The 13,835-nt window shown below is 34.5% G+C and overlaps 1 protein-coding gene across 1 annotated transcript; it reads left to right on the top strand.

Moving 5' to 3' along the window:
• Window positions 1-6,817: 6,817 nt before the first annotated feature.
• On the top strand, window positions 6,818-8,588 carry LOTGIDRAFT_157065 (hypothetical protein; the record flags this gene model as incomplete). The annotated part of the gene is made up of 3 exons (XM_009048321.1): window positions 6,818-6,887; window positions 7,075-7,392; window positions 7,741-8,588. 3 exons carry the CDS (start codon window positions 6,818-6,820, stop codon window positions 8,586-8,588), a joined length of 1,236 nt encoding a protein of 411 aa, XP_009046569.1.
• Window positions 8,589-13,835: the final 5,247 nt, after the last annotated feature.

The following is a 13,835-nucleotide window of genomic DNA, read 5'->3' as shown; positions in this document are numbered from 1 at the left end:
TTGAAATTTTATTGAGGAAGTGGGCGTATCTTGATAGGCAACCTAGCTTGTTGGTCATATTTCGTACAATAATGGTGGCAATAATGCAAAACTTAGTTAGTTTCTTATTGACCGTAACCCCTTGATATTGACTTGACGACAATCCTTTTGATTGACATTTATACTTTAATTATTATCCATATTTTAATAACCACCAACTTTAAAAGCTAGTACCATGTTTTACTATAGAAATACTCCAAAATGGTTGTCTGTATTTTCGTTTGATATCTAAATTTTAAGTTGATAAAAATCGATTGCAGCTATCCGTGTTTCTTTTTCCAGTTTTCGATCCTCCTTTAAATCATCAAACTACCTGCTGTCCTGATGGCTGAACACTATGTCTTGTTGTCAACAAATTTACTCATCTAGCTGAAAGCAGGTATGTTCCTTATGAAGGTGAAGCCTGGATATTGTATATGCACTTCAAACACAAAACACGCTACTATATTTAAGGATAAAAGACCTCCTTGTCGCCACTGACCAAAAACTACAACTCTAGATTCTGAACGATATACACCTCATAGACATCAATATCAGACGACTTCACAAACTCATGGAAGAAACTCTCGGCTATAAGTTCACAATAATTCACTTTGGACCAGGTGCAACTTCAAGACACCATGTAAGAGCACCAGATCGTCTGCACTTACTCGGAGACGCAACAGGACTTAACTCGTTTACTTGACTGCTGATTTTCATGAAACGATCACCAGTCTATGTATGTCTACATACAGAGGCTAATGATACAGCTAATGCTACCGCCGGTGCCCTGAATTCTGTTAACACAGTTGTTACTTGGGTATTACTTGGTCCTTTAGGCATCAGTAGTCTCACATTTGTAAATCTCACCAAATTGCTGGAGATAGGAATTCCACAAGATTGCAAAGACATGCCAGTATCCTTTATCCTTTATCATTAACCATCGCTTTGCAACCATTTTCAGCCAGGATTCAGATCAGTCAAACCTTTCTGTAACTCCTCCAGATTATCCGTTCCAAATGATCTGCAGCGATTACTTCACATATAACAGTAAAATGAAATGAAATGAAATGAATGGAGTTTTACGTCCTACTTTTCTGCACCATTTGGGCTAATGAAGACAGACAACACCATGCAGGGTGAAATGAGGGAAATTTTGCCAGGACAGCGGCCTTAACCCGCTCTTTTTCGATTTCCAACTGTCGAAGGATCTTTAACGTGCACAGCCTGTAGCACACGAGGCCTCGGTTTATTGTCCCATCCGAACGACTAGACGCTCACTGACAGGGGGAAACCGGGACATACAACAGTAAAGACTGTAGTTATTGTTGAAAGTTATTTAAATTAGTTAGTTAAATTCCAGAGGGCATTATTGATAAGCATTTGCCCAGGGAGAAAAGCATCTCCAGCTTTGATGTCTTATCGAGGGATGGCGCTTGACAAAGGGCATTCAATTCATGGGTACATGGGGACGCTAGAATGAACACACTCATCGTTTGCCTCCCTTACAGGTCGGAAATATTCTTTAAACCACCCAAGGAGATGGGAGCGTAGTAGAACACAGGAAGAGTTACTGTCAGAAACCATTATCGATTGTCTTCCAATGTACTGCCACATGTTCCCCTAATTCCTGTCCCGCCATCTGTCTTACCACGAAGTCAAACGCAACCAGCTGCATTGAATGAATCACTTGACTTACTACAGCCCTTACTCCTAAGGGACAACATCTGAACAAGAAACCAAGGAAAGATAACTCGGAATAACCGCTCATCGTCATACATTTAGACCCAAAAACCCTTTCACAGAGCAGAGCTTTACTGTTGTTTGTTTTTTTTTTTGCTGAAAATGTATGACGATTTGCGGTTATTCCGAGATATCTTTTCTTGGGAGGTATTAGCGTGTGTGAAAACTTTATTTCTGGAAGCCACACCTTTTGACCTCATTTGCATATTGCTAAGAGAGAAGTTGAAAATAATATGTCGAAAATGATAATACCAAAATGATATGTAGAAAATGATAAGTTTAAAATGATAATACAAAAATGATATGTCTAAAATGATATGTTAAAAATGATAATAAAAAAATGATATGTAGAAAATGGTATGTTTAAAATGATCATACCAAAATGATATGTCGAAAATGATATGTTTAAAATGATAATACCAAAATGATATGTAGAAAATGGTATGTTTAAAATGATCATACAAAAATGATATGTCTAAAATGATATGTTAAAAATGATAAGTTAAAACTGATATGTAGAAAATGGTATGTTTAAAATGATAAAACCAAAATGATATGTCGAAAATGATATGTTTAAAATGATAATACCAAAATGATATGTAAACGTGTAATTAGTGAGGAAATGACAAAACATATTTGTTTTATCACAATCTACTAAAGCAATATGACAAAGTTGACGGTATCATAATAAGGATTAGACAATTGAACAGAGCATCTTATTTTGACCCAAAAACCCTTCCATACACGTTCTAATCCACAACCGCAAGTTTGTAAAGTCCTGGTTTATGTTATTAGACAAAGTGAAACGTGAATCAAAGTTGTACGCAAAAGTTGAATTTAAACGCACCCAGGGGGACGAAAGGAGGGAACGCAATGGGTCTGACTGTCTTTAACAGTGAGTTTGTGTAGTCTACGAGTTACATACACACTTGACACAGTTGCACGCTGAAGTTGAATTAAACCTAAATTTCCTAATTTTCCTCCAAGGCCTTCAGACCACATTTAGGCCCGTTCCTATCCACAATGTCAAGTAGGGAGGTAAGGGTGGGGGGTTGCAATTAGTCTGACTTTCTTTCGAAAGCATAGAGTTGTACGTAAAAGTTGAATTAAACTTGAAAAACTCCCTTTTTCATAGGCATACAACCATAAATACCATAAATTAAGAAGATAATATATTTCTACTAAGCACAAATCAGAAAGAATAATCAGTTTATGGCAGTGGTGTATAGTCATCAGTAAAACCAGTTGGACTGTCGTGGTCTGGCGATCCGATAAGGATTGTAGTACCGTCCATTCTCCATTCTGTGTGGTGATCTAAACAAATCATACATCTGGTTTCTTTCTTCTCTGTCAGTACTTCCACTTATTCCATAGTTCCATAAACCAAACCAGCTTTGACCTGTATTGGAAAAAAAACAATTGCCCACGACCCACGAAGCGCTTATGATATTTTACCATTCAAGAAATTTTAGTCCTTATAGGATTATCACCCAAACAAATATTATATATACATTGTCGATCTAACTAATAAAATACACCTTTCACTGTGATCCCGAGAGTGTTGTTCGCTTTTCGATAGAGTTCCAAAGGCCCTATCTGAAAGCCGGTTGATTTGTCTGAACTCAACTTATGCCGATTCTTGTACAGAAATGAAATTTATATCTAAAGCTTGGCTGGCGTGTGTCCGATCAAGTTTGGTATCTGGAACTTAAATTGTCCTGTAATTATATGGTCGATTTGTCTAAACTCAACTTATGCCGATTCTTGTCCAGAAATCATGGGCTTAATTTACGTGTTCATGTCCGATCAAGTCTGGCCGGCGTGTGTTCGTGCATGGTCCAATTTAGCCCGAGTGTGTTCATGTCAAAACAAGTTTAGCCGGTGTGTTGTAAGTTCTTGTCCGATCACGCTTGGCCGACATGAGTTCAGTCAATTGAGAAGATGAAATATATTCCGATAAGCGTCACGTGGTTTTGATATTCAGAAAATCACTTGCCTTCGTTTCCATTCGCAGCGTTAACTATCCCCCAAATTGTCAATGAGAAACATAAAACGAGGATAACAAACTTCGCCATTGTCTTCTATAAATACAAAAGCAAAAATATGATAGTAATAACAGATTCTTGTAATATTGGTATTATTGATACTGTGTTTGTAATAATGGAATAGAAGAACCTTCTCACAAAGAATTGGTAGATCGTGTATCAAGATCAATTTTAAAAACTGTTTTAAAATATCAATCATGTTGAATTATTATTGGAGCTTTTCTAGATCACACCAATTAACGGCTGACGGCAACTAGACATTTTACATAAAAAGACATACTTACATCGGGAACCGAAGGCAAATTACGAAATCCCTGATATGTAAATGGGAGAGTTGAGGTATAGACACGATTACATGTATATGTTTTAACCACAGAAAAAATCATTTTATAGCAAAATCTTTGACATGCTTTAAGATAGAATGCTAGTGATTTTCATAGCTAACATTTAAATTTAGAATATAAAGTTGTCAAAAATGAAAGAGAGAAAGCAATAATTCTTGGACAAGTTGCGCTCATTCTTTCTATATTTGACTTGACATGTAATAAATCAAGCTTATCTTTAAAAATAGTAGTCCCACATGCATATAACTACTCATTATTACTAGAAAATTCTCTCTGTCACAACAATGACTTTTATAAGATAGTTTATGTGTTAAAGTATCTAAGACATACGATTTATTGTGAAACAGATGTAGATCAATTTGCAAAAGACCAATTTTGGACGCACCTGTAATAGACTTTCTGGCTTCAGTTACTCCACTTGAAACAAAAGGAAAGATAAAATTCGAAAACTGTGCAACGTTGCACGCTGATTCACACGTCTTTACTAAATTGATGGTTCAAAACAATATGTGTCTGAATCAAGGTCATCTCTCAGTATAGAAATAGTTAGTATCTAGCACCAGATACAGCAGATCATACCCGATAACCATGTAATTATTACTGTCTACCTCAACAGAAAAACCATTGTACAATGTTTTGGTTCCATAAAGATAGTTTAGCTGAATCTGTCAACTATCAATTTTACTGACACTGGAACACAAGTGAAATGCAAAAGACCCGCGATAAATCAAGAAAAAGCAACTCATGCATTTCTTATTAACTGTGTCAAATTCGGATGACAAATTCCACGTAAAGCATTTGCTTTTCCACTATTCCATATGCAGAGTATAGTTTTCTTTTTTATTCAAAATAAAGCATTAAGCATAATAATTGTCGCCTCCATCGGACTGATCCATTGGCGAAGTGAGGCGAAGGGTTTCAAAATCATATACAGATAGAGGAATTTAGTCTTCTATCGCTTCAGATAACAAAGCATTCACAACAGCATTTAAGACAGACAAAGTATTATGGATGCTTTGTTCCATGGTCCATTGGTCTATCATTAATTGATTAATACATCTTAAGCATGGCAATAAATATTCTTATGTCACGAAGTCTGGCCGTTATAAATAACAAATAACCAAGAAGAGAAATTTAAGCTTAAAAAAATAAGAATTCTCCTTTGGTACATGACATTTATAACCACGACAGACCTGTTGCTATCAATCACACTTGACAATAAACTTATGTTTTGATGATCTGGGACAAATCTTTCCGACCAATAGACTATTGTACTCGTCGAACTGGTTTTTGCTTTTTCAAAGGTTAATTTGAATAATATGAAGATTGAATTATTTAACCGTTGATTTGACTACATGTACTTTTATATAAAAACGATGAACTTCATAGATTGAATACTGTTTTTATTCCATTATTCGGCGCATTTCTGGTATAGTCTCTTCATTATTAGGGCCAAATACTTAGGATGGTCTGATCACGGCATCTTGGGCTTTTCTTCAGTACCAGCTTCGCCAAAATCTGGAGTAGTAAAGAAGAACTTAAAACATATAAATCGCTGATCCTTGGAATGTACATCAGGTTCCATTACAAGAACGAAGACACAATTTTAGTAAAATGATTGATATCCCACAAAGCATGTTTTCTAAGACAAAAGTCAAACACAAATTTTACATGAGCACAGACTTGGGTTAAAAATTAAAACCTTTAGCAAAGATTTTGCAAATGTTTAGAAATATTGGGAAACAAAGTCGTCTCTTTCTAATTCTTAACTCATCTACGCCCCTTTCCGTTTGAAATGTATTTTCTTATCGTGTAATATATAGATTATACAGCATGAAAATATTTAACAATGAAGATAATAAAATCGAGGCACAACTGTGGTATGTCTCTTTGAAAAAAATGTGTTGGTGTACGTTACAAAATTCTGCTGTACATATCTTCCCGAAATAAAAAGAAATGACAATTACTTGACAAAAACATCATACTCAATGATTCCATCCTCAGTTGATAATATAATGACACTATAATGTCCACCATAAGGCAACACATCAGTATCCCGGTATTATGTTCAAGTTACTAGTTTGAGATAAAATTTACCAGTTGAAGAGAAACGTAGTAATAGGCTGACAAAAAATTTATCTATTGTCAGCTTATATTATTGATGAGAGTTTTAATAAGATAACGAATCTAAAAGTTCACAGTTAAACATGGCTAAAGAATTCAACCGACCTGCGCAAAATTTGCATCATTGATTTTTTTTAACAAAACATGCGTAATATTGAATAGGTTAAATGCGGGTCAATTTTTCACTATATATACTACGAATGTTGGAACAGATTCAAATCAGTCAGTGGACTTGATAGTGACTTGCAACTCAGGTTAGTGTTTTCACCTTATTAACTTAGTGTATTACTAAATTTTTAATATGCTTGATAGATTTCATTCAAGGAAAATAATGACTTTTAGGCTGAAGGATGATCAGATCCTTTTAGTCCACAATTTAGTCAAATTAAAACACTTGCATGTGTTAACCATGGTGCTATTTGTCCTTCTTCTTCACCACAACGATCAAGCTCTTTCTCTACACTGTCGTGACATCTGAGATTTTAGAGTATTTGGTTATGAATGTATAGTTAATCATATGAATATACATTTAAGATAGAGAAAATGAAGTATTCTATGGTATTGTTATTGGTAATGGTTATTGACTTAACGAATGCTGGTAACAGTAATGACGGTAATTATATTTTTCTGTGTATAGTTATTTGAATTACTGCAGTAAAATCCCTGCATATCAATCGAATTGCACTTGGAATAACTACAATTTTCGAATCCATCTCTAGGTGATTATAAAAAAGAGTAAAAACAAGGTTGTTTGGCCTCTTGTCTTGTGATTTTCGTTGTAAATTAATTGTATATTACAGATACAGATACAGATAGCTCGAAATCCTTCAGAAGAACATCCTTACAAAAGAACCAATATTATGCCTACGTTAATCCTAAATTTACAGACATTACTAACAGAATGAATCAAAGGAGTGCCTCGATTCGAGCATTTCGCAACCAGAACAAAATGACGGCATTTTCTTCAAATCTAAACCCTTTGAGAAGTCAGTATACCAAACCAATCATATCTTATAACAATTTGATACGACCAGCTGTCATTAACACGATCCAAATCAATCAGAAACATGCTGCTATCTTAAATCGACCAACTACTACAAAAATTAACAAGATCCAAGGTAAAGTTAAGGACACATTATATCAGAAAGCAACCACTGCCCTAAATCGAGCAGATACTAATTACATCAACAAGATCCGAGGCACGCTTAAGAATAGCAGCTGTCCTAAATCGACCATCTACTAATGACATCAACAAGATCCAAAGTAAAATTAGTAACACATTGTATCAGAAACCAACTGCTGTCTCAAGTCGACCATCTACTACTAACATCAATAGGATCCAAAGTAAACATAGTAAAACATTGTATCACAAAAAAGCCTTCTTAAATCAACCAGCTTCTACTACATTAACACGATCCAAGCAGTAGATATATTAGCACCAAATGTAAATACAATCTACCAGCCAGACGTTAGTAATGTGAACACTGTTGGTATTAAAACCAAGACTATTCCCAATCGAATCGTGTATACCAATCCAATAACAGGAGGCAAAACAATATTTGTTCGAAACGTTGACGAAAATACTTATAGTCAACACGAGAAGGCCACGAACACAATTGTCCAGCTTACCACACCATTACCTAATAATATTGTACCATTACCAAACGTCTATAATATTCAAACTAAAATACCATCCAATCAAATACCATACTACCAAATAAATACCACTCCAGTACCAACTGCTGCATCCATATTAGATAATTACATTCAACCAGCCACAAGTCAAATTCACGGGGATCAAAGTTTTGCGAGAATGAATACACACCAATCACCAATTGTTAGAACTAATACTATTCCAGCCTCAAATTTAGCAAATTATGACCTACCAGTAACTACTTTAAATACTCAAAAACCAGTTGAACGGACCATGATGAATAGTCAAATGCAACCACTCAGCACCGTCAACAATCGTCAAATGGCAACTGAATATTCTTTAAATTACCCACTACCAGCTTCCAATACCATAAGGGGCAGTCAAATAACCAATAGCTTAGCAACATCGAACACTTATCCGACAAGAAATCAACAAACGAACCAAAAATATTCTGGTTTCCAGTCTCCTTCAAACCGGGTTTACACCAACTCTGTCAATCCACCACAACCAACTCCCACAAACCAACCTCCAACAACCGATACTGGTAATGCTCTCAACTTTGTTAGAGCGTTTTTTCAACAATTAATGCAACAACAACAACAGCCACCTAAGAACCAATACAAAATAGCTACATCCCCTACTAGCAAATATAATATGTAATAACTATGCATCATTTCTTCACAAACATAAGAGGTCTATTTGGTGTAAAGGTAGAATAAATAAAATTAAAAGTATACAGGCAGAATTATACCTGGACTTCCTGCAAGTAGGCTTCTTGTGTTTATGGTATGAATCGTCCAGGATGTTCATTATCATTTTGGTTATGGAATAACTTATTATTTACTATGGGATTATTGTTAATGTTTGTTTATATACTCGTAGTGGTAATTCACTATATTATTTCTTATTGTTAAATATCTAATAAAGGTTGATCTCAAACTTAGTCATTGGGTTTATTTTCAATACAAAAGAATAAACGCTTTCCATGTCAACCCTTCCAACTACCGTGGAAACTAGGGTGAAATCTTGGAATACATGTCAAGAGAAATCAGGTAAATAAATAAACAGTATTCTGATCATCACCAAATTCGATACATTGGTAACATTGTAACGCTGTAAATCAGAGCAAATTTATCCAATTATTTACTACTATGTAGGACTTTAGAAGCTCCGACGCATGGTCCCCTGCAAATGAATCACGAGCAGGATTTTCATTATGAAAAGTAAGGAAATTGGGAAGATCAAGCTTATAAATTTGTGTTATTCGATCATTTGTATCTTGCAGAATCAGAAGGTCTTAAGCCAACCCACAAATCTGCATGGCTTAATACTTCAATCAGGGCATATACACCTATTTCCTAAGAAGTTACTGAAAGATAATTAATTGTATATTATGTCCCGATTTCCCACTCTTGTAGGCATCTCGTATACCTATCCTGTTTATATCTAGGGTAATATTGAAGCAGGAAAGTGGGCAGGTGCATAACGCATGGCAATTGTGGAACTTTTTGTGGAAATGAGGAAGATTATTACCCGATAAACAAGTAGGTGTTGGAATCGTTTTTACAAACGCACAGTACAAGCAGTCCCTAATGGCCCCGCCACACGAGAAAGGCGTTCTTACTGCGCTGTTATTGCGACAGAAAATTGGTTTAGAGCATGTTAAGCATTGTCGTTCAAAATACGCAAATACACCCTGCAAAAACGTAAGATGGTCGCATTACTCGTGGAAAGAGGTCGACTGTAATTGATAAGGGACTTTTTCTCTCTTTCTCTACGCGTTTGACCGCGACTAGTAGTTCAATTCGCTGTAAGATTGTAAATGGCTTCAGTCCGGTGTGACGGGGCTATAAGGTGAGCACAAGTCGTGTTTATGAGGCAAAGGTACGATTGCTCCTTCTGCACTCAGAGATCTGATATTATGAAACCCACAGATGTTTCTTATATATCGACAATGTATTAAATACTATATAATGAAAATATAAAATTTTTGTTGATGATTTTTGCATTTGTCAATGTTCCGCAGATAATTATTTTTCTGGGCGAGTTTTATTCTTAATGGCCTAGACCCATTAATATATGTTTTATCTACTAACTTGTTGAAACAAATTTTGGGTTATGCGATTGAAATTTACTTTAATCTAAGAATTTGATTTAAGAGAGATATCAATAAGCCTTACAAATAAATTACATTTTAAAATAAAATCACCGAAAACCATGCTCGTACATAGCTAAACAATCGAGTTGTGTAAACGCTGATGATTAGTTGTTTTATGTGAATTACAGCTATGAATATACAAAGCGACATACAAGGCCAAATAATTGATATCACACAAAGCATGTTTTCTAAGACAAATACAAAAGTCAAATGCAAATCGTCTGTCAGATTAATTTTTATAATTATCTGTAGTTGATGAGCCCATGCTTGTTTGCATTCTATATGAATGAATTGATAATTGGACTCAAACATGTTGAAGGAACTGTTTTCTTTAATCGCTGTTACTCTTAAATCAAAACAGAACTTAAACGTGAACGAACATAATACATAATGCATTTTCTTGATTGATAAATGAGCTTTAACTTTTTGGAGGAATTGTTTTCTTTATTATTTGCAGACGATCTCTCATTGTCGCCAGATTCTGTTGGTGATCTTCGGGTCCGATAAGATACTGTCAGAAATGGAATAAAAATCTTACACCGAAAAAACCAAAAAGTATTTTAAGAGGCAGTATGCAAAATTTTAATATTTAATAAATTGTATATGAAAAGATTTCTAAAATAGTCTTTTTACTTCTATGTATACACTTGATCAAACAATTTTATTTCACGTGAACATTTTAACTAGTTTTGGCTATCTGAGAGATACTTTAAGTTAAAACTTTAAGACACTAGGGGAAACATTTGTTTAGATATTGGTGTATGTTTAGTGTAAATGTATGTACAAAAACATTCCCGACCAACTGAATCAGACTCGTAGTCAATTATAAAGGATAAAATGAAAAACATGATGTCTCGCAATAAGGACAATGGTTTGATTCATCGTTTTAAATCAAAACAGAATTCAAATGTGAACATACATAATGTATAATGCATTTTCTGAGCACAAAGTATTGTTTAAACTGTATATTCTTTTTGCACCAATTCGAAATCCTTCTCGACGTTTCATGTTCCTGAATATCAATTACCACATACCATTTGCCTAGAAACCTCTTTGGAATCACTATAATACACAGGTATAGTATATCCAAGAGGTAAATGAATACTGTGATGTTAGACTGCTGCATGATCTATGATCAGACATGATCTATCAACGTTCCATGGGAGGCTCTTTTCATACCAGTGATGCTGATGGCTACTTTAACGCAAGATACATTTGTAATACACCGAGTATCTGGGCAGGGTGATGATCGCGGTGGCTTAAAGATAACTTTTGTATTATATTGGCACAGCCAGTCAACAAACACCAATCTGAAATGGCAGGAGAATCAAATATAACAATACACAGTATACTTCCCTTTTAAATTTTTCTTCTGTGAACCTCTTGACCTCTTGACCTACAAGAAATGGTATTGATGATTGATACAGCAATAGACAAATACTATAATGGATTGACAAAAAATATTGACTCGTGTTAGATATTATTAGCTTTTATCTTAACCTCAAACACGCAGACGTTTTGTAGTAATATCATAGAATAACAAATGAGATATATTTTTTGCAAATGACATGGAGTAACTAAAACAGTATAAATTGGAGAAAATCTGTGGTCATGCATCTACTTTGTAGACAGACACAGAACAAGGATATAGAGAAGCATCTGCAGTCCTGCAATCAGCCGTTAATATTATTATATAAAGGTATGACTTGTTTTATCAGTCTCTTTCTCGCGAAAACATTGTTTGCATTTGTAGTAGAACAGATTGAAACGTTATAATGTTTTGGAAAATTGAACCGAGCACAGCATTTTGTTGATAATTTGGTGAAACTTTTGTGTCTTCATTTTTTTCTTATATCTTTGTATTCCATACAGAACTCGTTGTCATCAATATGAAAGCTATGATTATTTGTGCTGTTGTTATTATTGTTGTCGTCGGTTTCTGTGGCGCAGCAAACACCAAGGAAGGTAAGATTAACTGTCATCTATTTCTTCGCTTTTCTTAATTCAAGTTGAAGATCCAAGATTTTCACTAAAATGGTGACATAAAATATGATTGTACTGTTTCAGTATTTCACGAAGCTTGTAGCAAAATCTGTATTTAACACGGTTTACACAAAACTGTTATATATTATCAGTACCATTATCAATGAAGTACTATTAAGCACTATTCCAACAGTGAAAATATTTTGTTATTGTAATACAATGACTTGTTATTGTTACCGATCTTAGATAAAAATTTCCATGGTGAATTTCAGATCCAGATTTTAATTTCTTTGGAAGACATCACTATCAACCTTACTTCCCTCGATTTACAAACCCCTGGTACAGAGGAAATTTCTTTGGAAATCAGAACCAATGGTTTGGTGGATATAGAGATTATAACAGAGTACATCACAATTACAATCCTTACCAGGTAGCTGCTCCTGTGAACAATGGCTTATTTTGGTAGATGTAGATGACTACTTAATATTTCTTGTGAACCTCTTCCCAACTTTTATTCTATGATTTAAATGTACAATGTACATTATAATATTTGTGATAGTACATGTATGAGTCGTAATTGTATTACTTATTTTTATTTAGCAATAAATAATGTTTTCCTGGTGAACACTCGTTGAAATGACTTCATGGTTAAAGGGACATAACTTCATGATTTTTCCTTTAATATCCAAATAGCTGACATTAAAAAAGCATAGTATGGATCAACCAGTGTCTCGTGTGCAGAAATTACCTCTTACTAGACGTGATGTTGTCTGCTGTCATTATAATCTAAACAAACATGTTTATGGTTTTAGGACGTAAATCTAAATGTAATTATATTCATGAAGTTTCCTTCAGGTGAAACCACGCAATTTTCACAATTAATGATAATTTGTTAAGAAACCTTAGTGGACCCCATAGGCTTTAATTATTAATTTCATTGCAGGAACCTGTCATAGCTTCAATTTGAACTTTAACCTGAGCTTCCAACGACGTATGTTGTCGAGAAATGCTTCCCTTTTTTCCGTTTTTAAAATCATCGCAAGGTGGAAAGTGATTTAATACACTGATCTGATCAGAAAAAGAAAGATGTGATCATTGACAGGTGTATAGGTTGTTTGATTTTAAAACACTTTTTCATTTTGGTAGTATAAGCAATTCTACTATACGACTATATAAATATAAATTTATGTAGGGCAGAAATACGCGCCTCGTTAAGGTTTCCTTTGCTTATTTTACTTGTTCAAATCATGCTTATTGTTGGATTAATTGATGTTTCTAACGAATAGATCAAGTACTCTTGATTGCTAAGATTGTGTGAGGATGTAGAAAAGCTTGCGGATCAAATTGACTAAAATCCGATTGAAAAAGCTAAAATAGATTCCTGGTATTTTTCACAATCGTTAGAACACCTCTGCTTTCGATTTATATTCGTATTAGCCGTCCAATAATGGAATATATATATATATAACTAAATGAAAATAAGGGAACCGACCTTTAACGACTCTCGCATAAGAGTTTTTGTTTTCTTTAATCGTTATTACTCCTAAATCGAACAGAACTCAAACGTGAACATATATAATACATAATGCATTTTCTGGATTGATAAACGAACTCAAACTTGATGGAGGAACTGTTTTTATAAATGTGGACGTATATTGCCGTCGCCCCTGTCCGTCGGTACGTTGGTCCGTCAACATTTCTTGTGATCACAATATAGACTGCAGTTTTCAACTGATTTTAAGGAAATTTGGTGTGATCATTTATAT

Source organism: Lottia gigantea (genome assembly GCF_000327385.1).
Source record: "Lottia gigantea unplaced genomic scaffold LOTGIsca_12, whole genome shotgun sequence".
In the NCBI taxonomy this organism is placed as follows: domain Eukaryota; kingdom Metazoa; phylum Mollusca; class Gastropoda; family Lottiidae; genus Lottia; species Lottia gigantea.
The sequence above is the reverse complement of the archived record's forward strand: the minus strand, read 5'-3'. Positions and strand labels throughout refer to the sequence as shown.